The sequence below is a fragment of the Polypterus senegalus genome, chromosome 17, assembly GCF_016835505.1.
Source record: "Polypterus senegalus isolate Bchr_013 chromosome 17, ASM1683550v1, whole genome shotgun sequence".
Classification (NCBI taxonomy): domain Eukaryota; kingdom Metazoa; phylum Chordata; class Cladistia; order Polypteriformes; family Polypteridae; genus Polypterus; species Polypterus senegalus.
In genome coordinates this window covers 92,876,452-92,900,615 of record NC_053170.1, presented here as the reverse complement: position 1 = coordinate 92,900,615, position 24,164 = coordinate 92,876,452, and the positions used below count along the sequence as shown (strand labels likewise).

Below are 24,164 nucleotides of genomic sequence, written 5' to 3'. Positions count from 1 at the left end.
ACAATATATGCATACAAGTGTTACATTAATATGGAAAATCTGTTCTCAAATTCTTGCTGCCAGCAGATGGCACTGTGTTGCCCTGTTTCAGAGAAGACAGCATTCATTAATGTCGTATTGACTTTGACAGCCTAATAGAAATTTGGATCAAATGTAGTACTGAAATCTATAAACGACACCTGCTGTCACAAGTCTGCAAGTAAAACTATTTAACATGACCCTTTGGGGTTTAAATCAAAAGATGAAAATAATTAAAAATAACATCAAAGGTGTCATAAAATGATACAAGCCAGGTCTCCACTCAGCACCATTGTACACGGCATCGCCGTCCCTGTGTTCGTTCTGCATGACATTCACTTCATTCCACTTGCATGTCTCAAGCAACTAGGCCTTCTCTTAAGGCAGATCAGTCCCCCTCGAGTATACAAAGTGCCATTTATCAGTCCTACAGGAAAACGGACCTTTTAACACCATGGCTTTCTCTGCCTAGCTGGCAGGTTTGCCATTTCCTTTATGTGCATGTAAGTGCTGAGGTGTGGTTTAAAATAAGTAAAGTGCTAACCCTAATTCAGGCTCATAGAAGGGCCACATCCTATCCAACCAAACCAATTTGGGACACAGTGCCAGCCCACTATAGTGCCTTGTGCTTTGTGTTGAACTTCATTTCCACCTGTTCACTTTCATGGATGTCCACTGCTAAAGCTAAGGGCCTCAGTCCAGCTCTTATCATCATACCCCAATGGAACACCAGATAAGAAATCAGACTAGAAAATGACATCAAGAGAAGTTGTCACCCTGTTCAAGAAACATGTGTGCAACTGTCAATAAACCTGCTGGCTTTTTGAAGTCAAGTGATACAAGTACATTAGTGCAAGTTTGGGAACGGATTCTGAAAGTCTCTTTATATTTTCATTATGAATCCTAACACTTACCTCTGGACAGAAGCTTGTGTGACCGTAACAGTCAGGTCTCCAGTCACGCAAGGTTTAAAACAAAGATAAACCACACTGGAGGAGAAGCACACTGGCAGCAATGAGTTGTGAAGGGACCTCTTATCTATTTTTGAAATATTAACAGCATTTCAGTGAAGATGACCATGAGCAGCAGTAAATGTCAACTGGTGCAGCACATGCTGATCAGGTACAACCTTCACTAACTAATAATGAAACCACAATACTGTTTGAACTTATCCACAGCTGGTTCAGAAATTCTTTAATGAGACCCCTTCACTTTTTACATTTATTTTAGTAGTTTACATTTATTTTTTCCCTTATCAGGAAACACTCAATATCCCAGGATGAAAAAATAAAAAAGGAGTTGTTTGCAAAGCTATTAAAAATTAAGAAGTGAAACCTCACATTGATGCAAGTATTCAGAACCTTTGCTATGACCCTTGACAACTGGCTCATGTGCACCCCACTCTATTGACTATCGCTGAGATGTTTTCTACACCTTGTTTGGAGTTCACCTTTGACCAATTCAGTTGATTGGTCCACACCTGTCTGTAGAAAGTCCCACAGTCAAAGGAAATGCCAGCAGAGCACAGAGACAGGACTGTGTCAAGGTGCAGATCTGGGGAAAGTAACACAAAATATCTGCAACACTGAAGGTTTCCAAGAGCACAGTGTCCCCCAAAATTCTTAAATGGAAGAAATCTGGAACAACTATAACTCTTCCTAGAGCTGGCTACCAGGCCAAGCTGAGCAATCATTGTTAAGAGAGGTGACCAAGAAAACCTGATGATCACTCTGGTTGAAGTCTAGAGAACCTATGGGGTGATGGAAGAAACTTTGAGAAGGACAGCCATCACTGCAACACTCCACATAGTGGCCAGATAGAAGTGTCTCCACAGTGAAAGATGTAAGGATGCACACTTGGAATCTGTAAAATGGCACCTAAAGGATTCTCAGACTATGAGAAACAAGATTATCTGGTCTGATGAAATTGAGATTAACGACAGGTCTGGAGGAAACCAAGCACCACTCATCACATGGGCAATACCATTCCAATGCTGAAGCATGTTGGTAGCAGCATCAGGGAGTGGAAGATTAGACGCGATTGAAGGAAAGCGGAAAAGTACAAAGATATCCTTAATGCCGTGACATTTCTCCTTCTAACAGGACAAAGCAAAAGCAATACAGGACTGTCTTAGAGTCATCATGGAGAATGTCACTGAGTGTCCCAACCAGAGCCTGGACTTGAACCCAATTTAACGCCACTGGTGAGACCTGACAAAAGCTGTACATTTGGATATCAGCTATGGATCTACACAAGATGGATGCCCAAACGGCTTACCGATCTGCCTAAGCCAACATCCTTTGGCGAATTTCAGCAGGTTTCACTCACTTTGACCAAAGAATTCTCACTACATTGCGTTGTTCAATCAATCCTGCTGTGGAGCGTCCATGTTCATTTAACCTTGGCTTCAACTAGACTAAAGGCAGAGTGCTGCATGGTGTGTGTTTAAAACTACCCATGAGCCATCAGTAACGTGTTGTATTGCGTCAGGTTCTATCCATTGTGGCTACCACACAATTATCACATTGCCTTTACTTTTTGATTTACTCCGGTACTCCGCTACTTTAAAGCGTTATTGCTTATCATGGAACTAAAAAATGACAACGGGCTGAATTAGGGTTGGACACACAAGTACAAATCTCACTGTACTCAGTATACTGTATGGGACAATAATGCTATCACAGCTACCACTAGCACTACTGATCCCCACCCCCCCATTACCTGAATACCACCTGATTCATGTTGCATGGCAACAGACACAACTGAAGGTATTGGCTTCAGAATGAAACCATCCAAAACACCACTCCTAGTAAAAAGACACCATACTGAGGACATGGCCTGTTCACTCAGCATTTACATCTTCCACTACAGCTGCTTCATTAAAGAAATCCAATAATTTTCATCAACTTCCCCGTGACCTTGCCCTCAATAAGCGGGTTCAGAAAATGGATGGATGGATGGATGAAATTAATTTATAGAATTAATTCAAATGAACAACTAGAGAGTGGTGCCTAACCATGACCAACAAATCCCTTGACTTACTACCCAGTATTCAGTTACTGGATATTCAGTTCTGAGCACCCAACCGGGTCACCAAAGTGAAGATCTAATGATGGACAGAAGGAGGTGAGAGGAGGACGGAGAACTTACTGGGAACTCGGTTGATCGCTCGCAGAGGTCGCAGGACTCGGACAGTGCGGACCGCTGAGAAGCTGGCATTCTGTAGGTTGAGAGAGTACTCCAGCATCCTGGATGGAAAGAAAAGACAAAATGAGAGGAAGTCAAAGTTGCTGTAGGCCCACCAAACTCAACAATACCCCTCCTTATTAATTAGAAATTGAGCCACCACATGTGAGGACCACATACTACTGACCCTGAAAGTTGACATTAATGTTGAACACCTCTAGGTCTGTTTGCCCATATCACCTATTTTACAATGATTCAGGAATATTTAGACATATTTTATATTTTTAAAAACATAGTTTAAGTCTTACTTGTTGCATTAATGAAGATATCATTCATTTTGGCATTTCGTTGGTTTTTAAGGCTTGTGCACCAATTTGTAAGGTGGAAGTGCCCCTTTAAGAGTAAGGGGTTGCAAGTGCCTGGAACCTACGTCAAATTAAAGGGGACTCATTAAGATTTCTAAAGAAATGAATCACATTTAAGAATCTTAGGTTTTCCCTTTGCCAGTGGCCTCACTGATTCACCTACATTCACATGCTCTGCCTGGTTATATTCTCTGCACATCTGTGAGGTTCTCTGGGAGATACTTCAGTTTTCCTCCAAAATCACCCCACCATGTTAGGTTAACTGGTCACATTAACTCTTTCAGGGTGGATGTCGACTTTTGTCAAAAGGTGGGGTTGATGGTGGTAATCCACTGTAAATGGTGACAGAACCCAACATTATGTTTTAGTTGGACTCTCTTTGCTAGAAGGAAAGTTAGCTTCATTGGTCTGACCGAGATTCCCTGCACTTGCATGATTAGTGAGAAGCAAACAGTAGCAAAAATGGCATTGACATCTGGCAAGAGATCAAAGCAAATGTGTAAAGCAAAATACCCCCTGGACAATGTCTTCCATATTATCACTGAGTTGGACTCTGACTTGTCGGATTCTGATTTTGATACAAGTGTTCAAAAATGAATGTGAGTTACCAGCATTAGCTGACCAGTCCCCAGCTGATCATTGGTGCTGAACGTGTTTGTATAGGTGACATGCCTACGACAATGTTTGCCTTGGGGGGGACCACCACTATAGTGGCAAGAATTACAAACCAGATTTTGATGCACTGCTACCTCTCCAATGGTAAGATAGCCTGGTAGACAGCCTGCCACTAATTCTTGGTAAACTGGTGGCCACAGCATGCAGGAACAGGTGTTTTATGTTGATTATGTTGGTGTGAAACTATAGTTTTGTGTACTTTTCATAGGTTTTTAGAAAAAAAATAGCCCTCAATGAATTAAACTGGTATATCACCAATAACTTAAGATTATATACCTTCCTTCTCTCTGATGGTTCATGTTAGCATGGAAGCCACCTCCACAAAGTGGCTCCACCAGCTGCCATGGGCACAGATTATCCAGAAAAGGATTCAACCCCTTCTACTGTTCATATAATCCAGGATCATGCCTAGTGCAGCTGCATCAGGCACCAGACAGGAGCCAACCCTGGACAAGGATCCAGTCCAAAAAAGGGTCCACTCGTGCAGTCAACCCAACCTGCTCTCTGCTGAAGATGTGGGGGGAAAATCCACACAGATATGGGGGAATGTTGCCAACTCCACAAGACAAGGAGCAGGTATAGGTTTTAAAGGCAGGATGATGGATCCATGAGGCACCAGCTGCCCATCTACCCTCAGCTGCACTACTTGTCAAATTGCACATGAAAAAATATAAAAGGTTAAAGAAGCTGCTGATACGGGCAGCTGGCCCTCAACCTTCAAACTTGATCTCCAAAAAACAGAGAGCTAAGATTCACAAAAAGGTGCCAGAACTCTATGCTGAAATTGGAAGATGTGCCAGCCTACTTCAAAATCTATAAATCTAGACAGATAGATAGATAGATAGATAGATAGATAGATAGATAGATAGATAGATAGATAGATAGATAGATAGATAGATAGATAGATAGATAGATAGATATCACAATGGTCATTCAATATAATGCCTTATGGCTCAGTGGTGCCTCCCCCAAGACGGCGGCTGCAGGACTTCCTTGACTTTGACGCCTCACATTCTGCAGGTTTCTGACACTCCACAGTTTCCATTTTTTTTCTCCAGATTCTCATTTGTGACCAATCCAAATTGTCTGACAAATATGCAAATTGGCATTGCAAAAAAGAAAAATGGCGTTAAAATTAGCCGCATTTAAAAGTGAGTTACATCCCGGCACCCAATTGCAGCACTTCTGGCTGAGCCCTTCGGGTTCCTGTCGGCCTTGTCAGTGTGCAAGTCGAGTTAAAAGCCATTAAATCTATTTATTTGTCACATCTTCCCTTTCGCCGAAGCATTATGATAATAGTGGAGAGCGAGAGGCGTTTCGAAGCAAGGCTGACAATTAGCCCTAATTGCAGGCCGGCAGAGGCACAGGGTTATGGCGTCTGACACGAGGGCCTTGCCTCCTTGTAAACGGTTCCGTTTAACGCCGCTGTTGCTGCACTTACTTCATGTTTACACAAGTGAGGCGAGATGAAGAGCAACACAGTGGACGCATTTTTTAGCACTGCAGTGGTAATTACTGGTATTTTCACTTAAAAATATCTGCCTTTACTGTAAACTGTGTCGCCACAGCAATGAGTGCAACACAGGAAACTGCAGTGCTGGGGGCACTGAATTTAAAAAAGTGCAATTCAGGACAGCAAAGACGTAATGGCTATCATAAAAGACATGGGTGCACATCAGGAAGTTGCACTGTGGAGGCTCCAGTCTTAAACGTTTTGATTTAGGAGTTCAAGGGTCTTGATTCTATCTAAACGGCATTAGGAACAGAGCAGGATCTGCTCTACAGGGGGCTCCACTCCACAAAAGTTAATTTTAAGGAATTCTGATCTGGGCAGTCAAGTGTCCATAATTTACACTCACTAAGCAAATTCTTAGGACCGCCACACTTGCACCAGATAGGATCTCCTTTTCCTCTCAAAACTCTTCAAGGCATTGTTTCCACAAAATGTCAACTTCAACATCAGGAGCTTCAGATCAGTGGAGAAATAATATGATTATTTCTGTACATATGTAGAAGGGCGGCATCCAGGACTCTGGAAATAAAATGTGTATAAAGCTGAAAACACACACAAGGAAAATAAACAGTCTAACCTGACATAAATGGGTATAAAGCAGGACAATCTGGTGCCTGTGTGCCCTTATAGAGGGAATAACGCCACTTATATAAAAATTGGTGGGACGAGTCCTAGTAGCCAAAATCTGTGTAAGAAATTGGTGTTAATGCCTGCATTGGTCAATAAATGGTCCAGAAGTCTCTGCATTAACTGATTCAGGAGCTGCAGAGAATTTCATTAGTTCTGCCATAGTAAATACATTAAAAACACCCCCAGTTTCTTTTCAGGTCCAGTATGATGCCCATAAGAGTATTCACCTCCTTGGAAGTTGTCACATTTTCTTGTTATACAACATTAAATCACCAGGAACTAAATCTGACCTACAGAAAATGACTCTTTAATGTCCAAGTGAAAACAGATCTCTGCAAGGTGGTCTAAATTAATGATAAATATAAAACACCAAGTACCAACCTCATAAGTATTGACCTCTTTTAACATGACACCCCTAAGTCATCACTGATGCAGCCCTTAGAAGACCCAGAATTGATTCAATGGAGGTCACCTGTCTGGGATCTCACTTGATTGTACTCTAAATGAACCTGAATGTGGAGAATCAACTTGAGTGAGTCAGTATGGTGGGCTAGCCTACACAGTGACAAAGGCACATGCCAAGCAACTGCATGAAAAGCCAGTCAGGGCATGGAGACAAGAACATATCCAAGTGACTGAATATCCAATTCAATCAGTCATGAAGAAATGGAGAGGCAGAAGTCTGCTAGACCACACCTTCCACAAAAACTGAAGACAACGAGTGAGGGTGGCCACAAAGAGACCTCTGAGAAATAGGAAGGAGTCACAAGCTACAGTACCTAAGATTGGAGACTGTGCAGACAACTACAGTGCAAAGGGGCTTCACCAATCACAGCTTAATGAGAAGGCCATGACACATGACATCTTGGCTAGAATTTGCTAGAAGACACAAGGGGAACTCTGAAGTCTGCTGGAAGAAGGTTCTGCAATCTGATAAGACCAATGTTGAGCTTTGTGGCCATCAGACTAAATGCCATAGGTCACTCTGCACATTATCACAAAAACACCATCCCTCTTCTTTAGCAAGATGGTTGCAGCATCAGGTTGTGAAGATGCTTCTCTGCAGCAGGACCCAAAAGGCTTGTGAGGGTAAAATGACTGAAGAAAAATATGGGGACATCTTGGAGGAAAACCTGATGAAGTCTGTAAGAAACCTTCACTTTGTGGGAAGATTTGTTTTCCAGCAAGACCATGACCCCAAACATAATGCCAGAGCTACACAGAAATGGCTTCAGAACAACAATGTGTCTGTGTTAACAACAATGGCTTGCGGCAGAGAGTCTCTGGTCTTTTACCCTCTGATTCAGAACTGCAAGGGTCTACAGGATAAGCTGATAGAAGCTGTGCTCGCAAGAATGGTGACTATGAAGGAGGTTTCATTACAGGGTCCCAATCCATCAGAAGAAACACCCACATAGATATCAAGAAATGAGCCTGGTAGCAAATGTCTGGGGGGCAGAAGGAGGAAATCCACTCAAATGTACTGTAAGACCACCTGCTTACACGTTCTGCAGGTAGCCCAACCAGATGTAGTGGCAGCAGTCACACTGTCAAGTGTGCAGAGGACAGTGAAATTCTTACTTGCATGTTTGACTGACATTAAATGCCATGGCATGAGGGTTGTCAGGATGAAACTGCCCACGCTGTGCCATCATGCCATCATAAAGCATCACTGGTTATTGCAGGAAGAAAAAAAAAAGGCCCCGAAATTCAGCAATTCACCATCCCCAAATACAGGCGAGTCTTCAGAGATGAGTGTTGGCAGCGCCCCACTAGCCATGGGCCCCAAGTTCATGGGTGTCAATAGGAGGATGGGGACTGCACTAGGGTGATACCCAAAAAATACTTTTTTTGCAGTGCTTGGGGCTGAAACCACCAAGGGGGAACCTGCATGATAAAATGATGGAGTGTCTGCATGCTGCCATGTTTAAAAAATGATCAGCTCTCTGTCTAGGTTACACCAACATGAGTGGTGCCAGTACCCCAGTGGTCTCCTAACTTACTTATGCCAGGAAATTGCCCTGCCCACGCCAGCACCCTCTCCCTATCTGGCTCTCCCTTCAGCCAATTTTCTTTGCAAATTATGACAAACTCTAAATAAGCTCAGCACTGGCTTCATGGAGCACTCCCATTAGTTTTCCAAATGTTAAAATCAATCATGGTGTGCCCTAGATTTTTTTTTGACCTGCTTTAACAAGCACCTTCATTAAAAAGAAAAAAAAACAACAGAAAATGATATAAAAGTACAAAAAGAAGAAAAAAAAAGTGGACTAGGAAAAGAAGCAGAGCAGTACACACACCAGTGAGAGGCCAGGAGGCACCACCCTGCACTGCACAAAGAAACTGGAGCCTGGAAAGTGGACCTTTGGACAGCCAAAGCTCGCTTTCGTGTTTGCTCCTATTATTAAATATTCGTTGTCACGCATGTGTGCATCAGGATCACCTGGACGGCTCTGGGAAGTCGAAAGCTACCACCCTGAGGTGGGAGGGGGCATTGTGGCTGACGGTGTCTCCTGCTTTCTCCACAGTTCCCAGGAGTCGCCAGTAGAGGAGGTGTAGCCTCTCCCCAAAGGGCAGCGTCGGCCCCGCCCTCCAACGGCCTGCACCCCATAAAAGCTGAGGAACGAAGCCAGGTGGTCATCTTTTGACCTCCTGGCACAGGCACAGAGATGGAGTTCTCAGCAGTCAACAACTGGTTAAATTTGAGAATTGAGGCCATGGCACGGCTAGTCTGTGTGTCTTTTGGGTTTTTTCTTTATAAAATTACCAGTTAAATGGGGAACTGCTGGTTTGGCACCCCACCCTTTGCATCCGTATCTGGCAAATCTATCACAACATTTATTCTGTGACAGCAGGGTACCACTGTCATTGTCCATTGCACATGCATTAAACGAAAGAACTAAAGGGAGAACACAAAGTCTAAAGAGTATTTTTAAAACAACCAAGCTATAGTCTCACTCTGGGCCTGCTGAAGCCATGTGCCCAAATGTCCACTTTCTCCCTTTCTAACCTCCCATCTTTCTCATTTCCCCTCCAGACCCTGGCCTTCCCACAGTCTTCCTGCACTTAACTGGCCTCTGGTATGAGGGCGTTTTAGCTCCTCCAGTGGTCTATTTTGGAATCCCATGGGATCTTCCATTGGGTGCAGAGACACCATATCAGAGCTTCTACTAGTGGAGCCTTCTCTTTGTACTTCAAGTCCCAGGTGTCCAATGAGTCTATGGTGCTTTGCAGGAAAGGTAACAAGGAGAACAGACAGAATACTGGGAGATGGAGAACGAACAACAAAAATACGAGACGAGGCAGTGTGATATTTCCATGCTTGCCAATATGTTTGATGATTCAGGGCTCTGAACGTTCCAATCACTAAGATCTGAGTTCTCTAGTCCATTTTTTTCCTTTTTCTTTTATCTTCAAATTAGGCCTGTCCTTAAGTCTCACTGTTTTTGTTTTTCTTTTTCTTCTTTACTCTTTCTTCCTTTGCTTTCCTTTATTCAGTCTCTGTCCTCTAAAACAAAGCCTGTCTCTATGTTATTTACAACTTTGCAGAAAGCCGCTCTTAAAACATTACTTGTTACTTTGGTTTGGGAGAATGTGATCATCCCTCTCTTACTATTCTTGACTAGAATATAATTTTTAAGAATATTAACTTATTAACATCTAAGAACCCCAATTATCAACATACTCAATTTGAATTTGTGTATCTAACGCCCCGCAGATGCTTTGTTCTGTGTTTATCAGCTGACCCTCTGTGCTCCCTTTGCTCCTTCAAGTCCCTACGGTACATTCTACACACGTTCTGGTAGTGTCCCACAGTTAGGGTTCTTTGGGTTAAAGTGTCAAAATTTCTCTCATCCATTATCTCTGATAAAATTCCTTTAAAGCCTCAATTATTTCTTGTTCTGGACTTTTCTGCTGTCTCTCATTCTTCTCTCCAGCAAAGGTTATTCTCTCTAGGCACAATTACTGCAAAATTAGCCTGAGCCTCTTGCTGGAAATCTCTTAGATTATTATCTTTTGATTTATGGAAAACCACCTTTTTAAATCTTATTTTGCTTGAATTATCTGCGGGTTCATCTAGCACCTGTATTTTAAACTGGCCGTCAGTCTCGCAAGTCATATAGAGGGAAACTGCATACCAAGATTTACTTAGGTTATTAAATTATTTATTTATTGTGCCTTCCTCTCCAGGGCTATCTTTGTTCATATAAGGCCTGGGGTTGGTGGGGTCTTGGGTGAGGGGTGGGCGTTGTATTGGTATATTATAATGTACCTTTCTGTGAGCTGTTGCAATCGTTTACAATTTATGCTTTGTTAATAAAAAATGTATTATAAAAAAACAAAAATTATGAGACAAGAATTGGAGTTGAAAAAAATCAAAAACTTTGATTTGCAACAAATGACTCATTACTTCAGAACAATAATTCTTGCTCATTTGACGTCAGCATCATTAAGTGATTAAACACACTAACTCAACAAAAGTTTGTTTCATGTTTCTCCAAATTCCAACATCATGCAGTCAATATGAAATTACTGTATATTGTACTTATTTCAGCTTGAAGCTATCAGAATCAACAAATATTTTTCAGGGAGCAAATCTTTTGAAAAAATGTGCTGTCCCATGTCATTTGTCAGACTCGTTTAGGGATAAAATAGAAATTATAGTTAAATTAGAAGAAAATCCTAAACAGAAATCTTCCCCAAGTTTACATGTGTAGATTGCTCGGCCGCTAGTCTCTCATGAGGCATTTGATTAGCAAGTGAAGTTGAGGCACTGTGAGATGGTGATATTAATTTTTGGGTTAGGGATGTACATGACACCTGCAACAAAGCTATAAAGTGGTGGTGGCCAGAGAAACAAGCACACAAAATGGAGGCACTCATAGAAAACTAAACACACAAAATGATGAGGCAATGACGACATCACAACAACGGAAAAATAATAACACATGGAAATAAAAAAGAATAACTCATAAAAACAAAAGTAGTACACAATAAACACACTGATACTACTACTAGGGTTTCTTCTCTGTCTTATACTTAAATTCCTTTTTTTGTTTATTCTTCATTCTCCTATTACTATCGTGTATTTTAATATTTTTCCATTTTGTCTAATTATGTATTCTACATTTATATCTGTGAACAGATGTTCTCCTACATGCCTTGTATTGCCCTGGTGGATCCACAAGAGGCGGGGCAACAAATACATCAATGCTAGGGACCACCCCCCAGCCCCATAAAAGGCAGGCTGGGAAATGGAGTTCCCTGTGGTGCATTGAGTGCACTTTGGTGGAGTGTTGGTGTTTTTGTGACTATTGTGCACATTTGCTGTTATCTTCAATTTCTATTTTACTCTTGAGTCTCTTTTATTTAGGTTTTAGGATTTCAATTTACTATTCTGTTTGGGAATGTGTTTGTTTTCGGAGTACCTATTTGACAATTCATTTTGCATCTTTTTTGCTGTCTTGAGCATTTTGTTTTTTTGTTATCTATTTTTTGTTAATAGATTTCCTTTTATAAATATTCTGTTGTCAGCATCTCTAAACAAACAAATCTTCCTTTCCCTTGCTAGGGAATTTCGATTACACTTTGGGTCTTTATATATATTTTTTGTATATAAACATTTTTTAACTTTTGAAGCCAAAGCTCATTTGTCCTGCTGTAGGCTGAATCCAGCCAACGGAGTAGGCAGTCAGGCTGGCTGGGAGTGCGTCTTACTATCTGGGCAGGCCTGCAGGGAGTCTGGCTTGGTTTTTGGCTCTGATTTGGAGGTCTCACACCTTTCTTGCCATTCTTGTGAGAGTGAGTCATATACTCCTGACGCATTGTGCGAAGAAGGGTGGTATGGCACAGTGGCTGAGGCACACGATTTCAGACCCCAAAATTGCAAGTTTGATTCCTGATGATGTTATCTGCCTGAGCTCAACTCTACAAAAATGGGTGTAATCCAATTTGATCTTATAAATCACCGTGAATAAAAATGGCAGCCTCATGAATTCATAATAACAGTAAAAATATGAATAATAATCCTCTCATCCCACAGCTCAGCACAACAAATCTAATGGTAATTTACTGTTACATTCACCATTAAAAGCATCATAACTTATTCACTCACTAACTATCTTTTCTTTCTCTTTCTTTCTTTCTTTCTTTCTTTCTTTCTTTCTTTCTTTCTTTCTTTCTTTCTTTCTTTCTTTCTTTCTTTCTTTCTTTGTGTACTGCAAGTGTCTTTAGAGCTGCAAGACCCTTCTACCATAAATGGCTGATAAAGGGGACTTCTGAGTCCCAATTAAATAGAGTGTCTGTGTATGTGTGTGTCTATGTGAGTGTGTGCGGGGTCCACCATGCTGCTGCAGGTCTACCCACAGTGCCTCAGCGACAAACACCAGACACGTACAGCGGAAGGCAGATTGTTACAGGAAAGGTGCTAATGTGCACTCCACATCCATTAGCACCCCTTAATAACTTCGACTGAACATTCCTGTCAGACCGGAGGGACTGGCTTTCCAATGAAAGATCTGAACAAACTCTTTGAATGCCCGCTAAGTGAAGGCCCTGGGAGGATGGCCCTCATTTACTTGTTCTCTTCAGCCCTGGAAGGCGCTACAGAAATGTTTCACACTCCAGACTGGTCTCATTTAGTTTGTGTGACAGCGAGTTCACAAAGTGACGCTTCTGGCGAGGAGAGTAGAGCTCAGCTGAGCGTCAAGGTGTCCATGATAGCGCCTGCATGCTGGCACTGCTCGAATGTCTATGACGAAAACACGACTCCCAACCCCAGTGATACTATGGGAAAATTTATGCTGTAACTCTCCTGAACATGAAACTGACTTGAAGGGCTGCAACACAACTTCCTACAGAGGATTCAAGAAGTGTTTGGTCCCCTTCACTTTTTGGCACACCTTATTATGTTGTAGATTGCAACATCCCTGGCATTGGCGCAGAACGGCTCTATTCAGACAAGTTGGCTTCAGTGCACGCATAGACAACCTTTAAGTTAGAAAACATGCCGGTTAATGACAAGATTTGTTGATGTCAACACCTTTTCAGTCAAAACAAAGATGAGCCATAAAGGCATCCCGTTTTATAAAAAAGACACCAGTGCATATGGATACTGCACTTTAGAGATGAAACCTGCATGGCTGCCAACTCCCTGTCTCCACAAATGTGCCACATGCTGTCAAGTCACTCTTCTTCTGTCTTTGCTTACGTGTCTCAAGCACATGGCTTCCTCTAAAGTTAGTTCCTTGTCAGAAAATCTGCTTGCTGCAAGCGACTCCATACAAAACACATGACTTAATAACGAAGGTGCACTCAGCTGCCATTTCACAAGCATCACACAAAGTGAATGAAGCTGAGGAAGAAGAGTTGCTGGCATTGGGCGGTGCGCCCACGTTTTATTTACCCAGACGCTGGCCGCCGGCTCCAGCACGCACCAGCTGAAGGGGATGACTCTGGACGGCTCCAAGTTACCATGGTGACAGTGGCTCCTTTTTCCACTGCTCCTTTTTCAATACTTGTCTTCTCAGAACAGACGTTGACATAAATACATAAATATGGACTGTCTGATGGTTCAGTGAAACCGAATTAAACTCATGTGATCCTAATTAGCATCGTCGTTTGTATTTTCTTCACTTTAGATCATGGGAGTACCCCGTTGGAAGGTCACAGAGAGGGTGATCCAGGGTCTCTACTCCACCTTCTTCTTCTACCTTCACTGAAGGTCACAACTCCTTAAGACGGGTGGCATTCTGCTCTCCTCTGCTTTGCCCTCTCACCATCTTTTTGATTTCCTCTCTTTCGCCTCCCCATACGAAGCCAATCACTGCCATATACTCAATTGAGGAAAGCAGCCAAGTCAATGACGTCTCACACTCCCCTCCTTCATCCTCTAATATTATTTTTTAGAAATCTCACTGCCCTCCAGGAATCTTGGACATCAGCACATCTTACGCTTCACTTATCTCTTACATCCCATAAAAACTCTATACCACGTGTGACCATTTTGCCACTTTTACAGGAACCATTTTTTTTTTAATTTGGGGGATGAGTGGCAGTCTTTATGGCTGGGGAAAAAATGTAGGGACTTGTACAGCACCATCTACTGGCATGCAATGGAACTGCAAGGCACTTTTACTGAAATAACATGGAATCTAAAGGCAAATGTCGATGAAGGTTGTGCTGTGGTTTAACCAGGGTCCTCCCCTCGCTTATATTTAAATTTTTCTTTTGTCTTTTTCATTCATTTTTCAGTACTGTTCATTTGTTATGATAGTTGTTCCGTGCAATTATTATTTAGTACATACAGGCTGGCTAATTCAGTGGCTCATTGACATGTCTCACGATACAGGAAGCAAGAACGACAATGACAGAGACATGTACATTATGCCGACAAACGAAGAGATCGTCCAGTACTCACAACTTCATAAGCAAACTTTGCTTTTACATCCCTTTATTAATGTTTGGTTGAGGAGCACAACTCCCGAATGTCACATAAGCGATGTGCTCACTTACTTGGAGGCCATATTGTTTCGTGCTGCTCCTAATGGACTTGTTGAGCTTGCTCAATATGAGCCACCTTTAACGTAGGATTGGAGGTCCGCGTATTTCCTAATATACGTATTGTTATGGTGTATGAAATCTGTACATTTTGGTTTCCATTATATTTTGTTCAAGACAAGACAATAGATGAACTAAGACAAATCAAAGTAGGTTTTCTTCCCTTACACCTTACTTTTATAACAGTTGTTCAAAGCTTAGTGCAAATTTGGTATTACAGCCTGGGAAAGGATGCTGAGCTGATACCTCAGGCTATTGATTACTTTATAGATGGACATCTGGAACAACAATTTGGTTTACAGCCTGGGAAAGGAAGATCTACTGACACCTCAGAGACCAGTAAAGGTTTTGCTGTTTGGAAAAACGGACGGTGAATTAATTCATCAATCATTTTGACAGCCAGCCAATCAGGTGCATGTGTTGTGAAACCAAGGCATAACACTTCATAATAAATATGCTTTGGTTTGAAAGCAACGTAAAAGCAAAGAAAAGCAAAAGAAGAAGAAGGAGAAGAAGAAGAAGAAGAGGAACGGATGAAGACGGCACTGGTCGTCAGAAAGGCATCATGAACATCGATTGCTAAATCAAACGCCTCCCTGGGACATTCATCCATGTCATCTCTACCTTTTTTCGTAAGCTTTTTCTAAAGACTATATATATTCTATATATATTTTTTTTTGTTTGTTTTTTTTACTTTATTTTACCCTGTAGCACCTTGAGATCGTTTATATAAAGTGCAGTATAAATAAAATGTATTATTATTATTATTCAGACTTTCCTATCAGTACCCATTTTCTAGTATTCTTTGTTCCAGTGGTACTATTATTATTCTTGTAATAAATACCATACTGCTTTTAACTTTCTATGCTTTGTTTTAATGTCTAGAGTGATTGAAGTAATAAGTTAGATTTCTCTGAGCACCTGGTGTAGCCGGATTTTTGCCATTATTTCTGTGCTGCGAGGTTTATAAGGCTGAGAGTGAGGGCGCCATTCAATAGTTAGGGACAGTAGGTATTCTTGGCTGATAAATGGCCTATAGTCAAGAGTGCTGAGTCTTTGTATGTTTAAATGTATTCTTGTAGACCAAAAGTAATATTTAGGTCTGAGATATCACTAAAACATCGTATGTTGTTCGTGTCGATAATAAGTAAGTCTCTTGAAGTGCTGAGTGACAGGCTGTTGTGTGATTTAAAGTGCTAAGGGTGAATCAGCATGTGTGTGTGTCATTCATAGGGCACTGTTGTGGTTAGGGTCTGTGTGTGTGTGTGTTCATCTTAAAGTGCAACAGTAGACCAACCCAATAACGAACTTGATGAGAACATTCACCCTTGAGTTAAGAAAACAGGTAAAGGGTACGTAGAGGGAAATACTATGATAATACACGTATAAAACACATTAATTACTACACGTGGCACTTGACAGTACAGACTGATGGTTCAGTTTATTACATTGAAATCTAAGGATTCACTTGGTCAGTGCAAACAGGCAATGACCCTGCAAACTGCACTGCCTGCACATTTCTACAATTGGTCACATGTGTGTTAATCACACATGTAACAGCCTTCACCACTAGGGGGCCACACTGCCTACTGGCCTGTGTGCACAGTTTCTACTTTCAAAGCTGACAGCTCTTTTGTTTGGGATTGCCTGGTCGGCACAATGCCACTAATGTATACTTACAAGTGGCAGGCTTTACCAAACAAGGCAAATGGTGCAAATTATCTCTCTTTTTTTTGGTCATTTAAGGTTTTTTTTTTGGTTGTTGAAATGAATCAGGCAGTCAATGGCACAAGCATCAGAGGTTCAGCTTAGCTCAGATTTACGAGAAATGGTCTCCTGTTTCAGTTGAATGCTTTCCTTCTGCACGTCTTGTTTAACTCAATGGTCATATTTTTAGTCTGGGCAAAAAGCAAATCAGGACCGGTTAGCTCTAGATGCGTTTTAATAGATGCAGTAAATTCTCCTCATGCGAAATCTTTTAAAAATTTAATTGCTTCTACAGATGAGATCTAGCATGCGGCTGAAAAGGGAAAAAAAAAAAAAAACGGAGAGGAAGAAAAGTGAATGGGCAGTACCAGCAGTGTGGGAATCTGAAGTGAATGGCAGCCTAAGCTCCTCGCTAGGTCTGGGCAGTGTGGCCTGGAGACCTTGGATTGGGGCTGACACTTCAGTAAAGGAAAGAAAGCTCAAGTTTTTGGCTGTTTAAGGAAACCTTTGAGTATAACAAAGCTGAGACCAGTGGTGCCCCCTACTGGTGGAGCTGTTGAAGTATACACCATCCAGAAATGTGTTCAATCTTCACGATGGATAAATGAGTTGCCTAAACTGTCAGTGTGTCCACTTTCCAAAATATATCAAACCTATTATTAGTTTTCTTTGAACTTGAAACATATTTTTACGAGCTTCCTTTTAAAAGGCCACTATATAAGATTACATGGTACCCTGTTCCTCTCTCGCTCATATTTTTAGGAGTGGTAGTGCAGATGAGGAGGGTAAAGGCGGTACATACAACGCATTCACAAAGCCTTCAGACCCCTTCACTTTGTTCACATTTTGTTAACATGCATCTGTGTGCTAAAATGATTTAAATTCATTTTTCCTCACATCAAGAAACACTCAACACCACAGAGTGATGAAGCAAAAACAGGATTTTAGAGGTTTTTGAAAATGTGTTAAAAATACAAAGCCACATTATCCCTTGGACACAAGTATTCAGACTATGACATTTGACATTTGGCTCAGGTACAGTACATCCCATTCTACTGATCATCATCAGGATGCCTGGAGTCCACCTGGGGTGAATTCAGTTGATTGGACTGTCTACAGAAGGTCCCACAGTGGAGGTAACACCAAGCAATGAGTCTGAAGAATTGCCTGCAGATCTTAGAGAGAGGACTGCATGGAGGTACAGATCGAGGGAAGGCAGCAGAACTGAAGGTTCCCAGTTTGAAACAATCACAACTCGTCGTATAGCTGGTCACCTGGTCAAGCTGAGCAATTGGAGGAGAAGGGCCTTGATAAGAGAGGTGACCAAGAACCAAGTGGCCCCTCTGCCTGAGCGCCTGAGAACCTGTGTGGAGATGGGAGAAACTTACCCAGAAGGATAACCAGCACAGCAACACTAACTGTTCTGGGCTTTGTGGTGGAGCGGCCAGGTGGAAGCCCCTCTTCAGTAAATAACATACGGAAGGCCACATGGAGTTTGGAAAAATGTCACCTGAAGGACTGTCAAACTGTGAGAAACAAGATTCTCTGGTCTGAAGAAACTAAGATTAGTGTCAGGTCTGGAGGAAACCAGGCACTGCTCATCACCTGTGCAATGCCATTCCAACAGTGAAGCATGGCGGTGGTAGCATCAGGGATTTGGAGGCTAGTTAGCATTAAGTGAAAGCTGAACGGAGCAAAATACTGAGATATCCTGAATGAAAACCTGCTCCAGGGTGCTGTGCACCTCCGACAATGCAGGAGTGGCTTAGGGACAACTCTGGGAATGTTCTTGAATGTTCTTGAGTTGCCCAGCCAGAGCACAGACTTGAACCCAAATGCACATTTCTGGACATACCTGACAATAGCTGTCCACTGAAGGTCTCCCTCCAGCCGGAAACAGTTTGGCAGAATCTGCAGTGAAGAATGGCAGAAAAATCCCCAAGTCTGGGTGTGAGAAGTTTGTGGCATCAGGACCAAGACAACTGTAGGCTGGCATTGCTGCCAAGGGGGCTCAACGAGGCTCTGAATGCTTGTGTCAATGGGATATGGCAGTTTTTGATTTTTAACAAATTTTCACACCTCTCTTAAAACAAGTTTTCACTTTGTCATTATGGGGTATTGAGTGTAAACTGATGGACAAAAATGGTAAGTTTTATCACTTTAAAATGAAATCTACAACACAGTAAAATGTGCAGAAAGTGAAGGGGTCTCAATACCTTCTCAATCCACTGTAAATTGCAAAATGAGCAGTTCAAGGTGACCCATTAGTGTCACTGACTGAGTCACATCACCTGCCAGCGCTCACAGAACTGGGTCAATAAAACATTCAAAGTAGGAAAGGCACCACTTAAAAACCAGTGCTCTTTAGTTTTGGCTTTACTGGTCTCCTCCCATACCTCAAAGATGTACACTTTAAATCCCGTCTATCTAGCTAATCATCCAAAGACAGGCATCACATTCAGCATGGGTTACTGCCTTGTGCCCAGTGGTTCAAAACAATCTGTATTTAATGATTAGCATGCTGCCACGCAGCTTCAAGGACCCACATTCAACTTTTGGATCAGCTACTGTGACTCTGTGGAGGAAAACAGCATTTGGAAAATAAATGGGAGAGGCACAGGAATGAGTGACACAATGGGGCAGTGCCAAGACTGGAAACCTCCACTTTATTTACCACTTCTTGTGGGATGAGAGCTCCTGGAGGACCATAAACGGCACGCAATGAACCCGAGCAAGGCCGCCAGCCAACTTCCTGCCGGTCCAACAACTCGTCAGCCTTCATTTTGGCAGCTGCCACCTGAGCGGTGTGTGGTGTACTTGATGATATGTGGCTGGCAGGCGCCTACTCATCGGGTGCCAGTGCAGCAGGGCAGCCTGGAGGTCTTAAGGAGGCTCCAGAAGAGCCCTTTGTGGCCCCTGTGGGACGCCACTCACCAGTTTGCCTTTTGTTTTCCACTGCGCTGAGTTCACTACTGTTTTTTGTGGCTCAGGTCTCTCCCTGAACATCTGGCTCCCATCAGGCTCAATCACTACTGACAGGTCCTCCTCGGGAGACTTCAGAAACACTAAACCGGAACACGTCTGAAGGAAATTTTCAACACTCGTCCTTTATTTTGCTTTAACTCTTCAGTGGATGGCGGCTGCACAACTTTGGGGTCCGTCTCATTCTTTGGGCTTCAGCCAGTCCACCAGACTTTATTTTATACACAGTGGATTCAGAAAGTCTTCAGGCCCCTTCACTTTTTACACATTTTGTAATATTGCAGCCTTGTGCTAAAACCATTAAAAATCATTTTTCCCTCAGCAAGCAACACTAAACACCCCAGAATGACAAAGCAAAAACAGCATTTTAGAAATGTTTGCAAATTTATTAAAAACTACCCATGCTACCTCTTTAAAAGTAATCAACATAGACCTCAGTGTCAATACTTGCAGTGCTCCATCTGTTGGACTGTGTTTTGTAATACATGCAGTAATAAAATGCATCGCATTTGTCATTCCAACAGATGGCACATCAAACATTTTTAGTAATGAAATGCTCCATTGGCTGGAGTGACAAATGTAATGTATATGTCTCTTTTAGGTATGAGACTCGTAAAAGTTGCGTTAATGTTTGTGATGCGCCATCTGTTCGAATGACACAGACATAGCAACTGGGTGGACACAGAGATACACAGAAACTCTGACACTTCCCCTTTCATTAAGGTGGACTAGCTATGCTACTTGTCAAGGACAGGTTTAAATCTAAGTTGTCAACGTAGACCTCAGTGTTAATGGTTGCAGTGCACCATCTTTTGGAAGACACATAGCAACCAGATGGACACACACAAACTTATCCTTTGGCACAGGTGATGAGCAGTACCTGATTTTCTCCAGACACGATGACTAATGTTGGTTTCATTAGACAAGAGAATCAAGTTTCTCACAGTTTGACTGTTCTTCAGGTGAATTTTTTCAAACTCCTGGTGGGCTTCCATGTGCCTTATACTGATGAGAAGCTCATGTCTGGTAATAAAGTCCACATTGGTGGAGTGTTGCAGTGATGGTTGTCTTTCTGGAAGTTTCTCCCATCTCCACACAGGTTTTCCAGAGCTCAGTCAGAGTAACCATTGGGTTCTTGGTCACCTCTTTTACCAAGGTTCTTCCCATAAGATTGTTCAGTTTGGACAGGAGGACAGCTTTCGGAGGAGTTGTGGTTATTTCAAACATTTATCCCTTAAGATTTATGAGGCGTTTCCTCCGGGTGCTCCAGTTTCCTCCCACACTCCAAAGATAAAGTTAGGTGCACTGGCGATTCTAAATTGTCCCTAGTGTGTGCTTGGTGTGTGTGTGCCCTGTGGTGGGCTGGCGCCCTGCCCGGGATTTGCCCCTGCCTTGTGCTCTGTGTTGGCTGGGATTGGCTCCAGCAGACCCCTGTGACCCTGTGGTTGGGATAAGGCAGTTTGGATAATGGATGGATGGATTTATGAGGGTAACTGTGGTCTTCGGAACCTTCAATGGTGGAGACATTTTTTGTAACATCCCCCAAATCTGTGCACAGACAATCCTCTCTCTAATCTCTGCAGGCAATTTCTTTGACCCCATGGCTTGGTTTTTTGCTCACCTGTTGGGCCTTTTTTTGACAGATGTTAGCCTTTCTTAACCAATCCAGTCAACTGAACTGACCAGATGAGGGTTCCAAACATCTCAATGATGATCAATAAAATGGGAGGCACCTGTAGCAAAGCAAAGGGTCTGAATACTTGTGCCAATGTCATATCTCAGTTTTTATTTTTAATACATTTAGAAAAAAATCTATAGTACTGTTTTCACTTTGTCATTCCAGGGAGCTGAGTGTGGCTTGATGAAGGAAAAATAAACTTAAATGACTTAAGCAGAAATTGTAAAGAAGTGAAGAGTCTGAAGACTTTGTGAGGGTGCTGTAGCACCTTTTTGTAATGAGTAATACCGGAGCATTCAATTCCCTTGACTGCTATTGGAAGGGGCATGTAGAGAATGAAAGAAAAAAATCAATGTGGGTAATGCGAAGTGAACAGAGTGGGCAATGACAGGGAAAAAAAACTACAGAAAAACAAGAAAACGGGCATCGCAGATGAGTGGTGTGAGAGCAGAAGACCTTTAAGTGCTGCGAGATCCGAGAAGTCTGAAGGAAAGGTAAGGGGACCAGAGGTGCAATAACGGAACAGCTGCCTAACTGTGGGCTGCGGCTGTAAGAGCTTCACTCCCACTCCCACATTACTCTTCTATGGGGGTGACCCGACTCTTTGCAGGTAGAAGGAAATTCAGGAAATCCTAACCAAAGCTCCAGACACTTAGAGTAAGCTCTTTGTGAGTGTGGATGCATGCACGAGGGGGTCCTGACACGGGATTGTGTCATATCTAGGCTTGCACCCAGTTACACTGGGATAGGATCCAGCCTCCTAGGACCCTGAATGTTAGTAAGTGGGTTTGGGATAGTATGTATATTTACTAAAACTGAACTGCTGGTCATGCATACTGTACAGAGATGATGACCAAGTGTGAGATTTGAACCCAAGACACTTTGTCCCAGGACTGTGGAGATGTGGGGCAGCGTTGCTAGCAGCTACACCACCGTACCACCCCAACCACCTTCGTATAGACAAGGTGCATTGAAGTGGTCCATGAAGTAGACACATAGACCAGAAGAGGAGCTCCACAGGACGGAGGCGGCACGAAGGGGATTTTCCAGTAAAGACCACTGACTGTACGCAGCCCGTCAAAAGGACTCAAAAAAACAAACAGGAGACAAAAGATAATGAAGGCTGAAGATGTTTAGAAAGAAAGACTCCCAGCCTTCACGCGTGTAAATGAGCCTGGCATTTAGGTGATTGTCGCTGCCAACAGATGGTTAGATGAGTGACGTCAGCCCACCATTCAGAAGGCGCTATTCAGCTCTCATACAGTATCTACTTACGGCTGGCTAAACGGTAGCAGAGAAATGAGCTGAAATACGCAAAGAAAGGCATCTAAACGTGTGTAGGGGGAGATACCTAAGAAGACGCAGGATGTGAGATGCCTCACCACTGCCACAGCGGGGCGCTCTTAACGAAAATTGGAAAGAGCAAAGTAGTAAAAACTCCTGTACTGACAGATCTGCAGAGCATTATTTATAATTACTTATTTGGCTGACGCCTTTATCCAAGATGACTTACAACATTCATGACACAATTGGTTCATTTTCTTTTGGTTTTCTAACTGCAACACAGGCAGGTGAAGTGACTTTCTCGTGGTCACACAGTGTCGGTAGTTAGATTTGAACCCACAACCTCAGGGTTTGCAGTTCAAAGCCTTAATCGCTACCCTGCACTGCCTGCCGGTGGTCTGTCTCTGGGAGAAGAAGGTGAGACAGCACCCCGAACGACAACCCCACTGCCACCAGCCATGGAAGAAATGTCAATAAGAAGAGTGGCAATAGAAGAAAGCAAGGAACTCTCGGCTTACGTCAAAACTGGCTGTGCCATCCAGGTGGTTAATCAAAATCTACTCCACAATGTCATTTTATGCTGCAACTGTGTCTTGCCCAGTGTTGGTTTTCATCTTGTGCCCCGTGGTGCTAAGAGGGCACCTGCTCACCAGGACCCTGAACTGGATAAGCAAATTATAAAATGAAGAGACCATGAATTTCATAGGACAGTAAGAAAATGGACGGAATCGTCTGTTATAGTGGCATGATGGAGCAGTGGTAGGGTAGCTGCCTTGTAGTGAGGGGAATGAGGTTCAGGTTCAGGGTGCCCCATTTGTGGAGTCTGCATGTTCTCCCTGTGTTCGTGTGGGTTTCTTCCCACAGTCTAAGACATGTACAGGGTGGTCCAGATCTAATTATGCAGATCCAGATCGTCTGGATGACTTGGATTTATGTGGGGACGATTCCAGTTTGGCACAAAGATGATTCTTTATGTCGTCAGTTCGCACACTTCTTGATGGACCGGGATTTTTTGGGTGATTTTCTATGTAATAAACTTAATAAGTTATAGCGGAATGAAAATTGCATAATTAGATCTGGACCACCCTATAGGTGTTGTGAAATTGAGCATAGTGTGTGTGTGTGTGTGTGTGTTCACTCAGTGGTGAACTGGCTTCCTGCTCATATGTTGTCCCTGCCTTCTGCCCAATTGTTGCTGGATAACTGGGTTAGATGGATTGATGGATGGGTGGATGGATGGTCTGTTATGTAGATGTTCCATCAAGGGTTGATTTTGGATCGATGGACTTTATGTGGGGTCCTTTCCAGTGTCTTCCCTCACCCTGTGCTTGATTATTTCCATATTTCTACTGTGTGAGCACTGCCAGGTGAAGAAATGAACTCTCGTCTTCATCCGATAACTTTCTAATATTATACAGTGCCGCCCCAGGCACTTTACACGTATGACACACTTATTTTTCTAAATTTTCAGTTGGCACATTACCAGGTGTAGTGAGCGATTGGAATTTAGGATTCAGTTGTTATTCTTGTCATTTTATAAGGCGCCTTCGGACTGCAGCGCAAACAC

The 24,164-nt window shown here is 42.6% G+C and overlaps 1 protein-coding gene across 1 annotated transcript in view; it reads right to left on the bottom strand.

The window, feature by feature from the left end:
* The window catches only part of cacna1g (calcium channel, voltage-dependent, T type, alpha 1G subunit), a 435,684-nt gene that overhangs the window by 191,636 nt on the left and 219,884 nt on the right, over positions 1–24,164 (bottom strand). Inside the window, exon 5 of the mRNA XM_039739383.1 lies at positions 3,169–3,266. Coding sequence (XP_039595317.1) covers positions 3,169–3,266 — 98 coding nt within the window. The remainder of the gene's footprint in view (positions 1–3,168; positions 3,267–24,164) is intronic.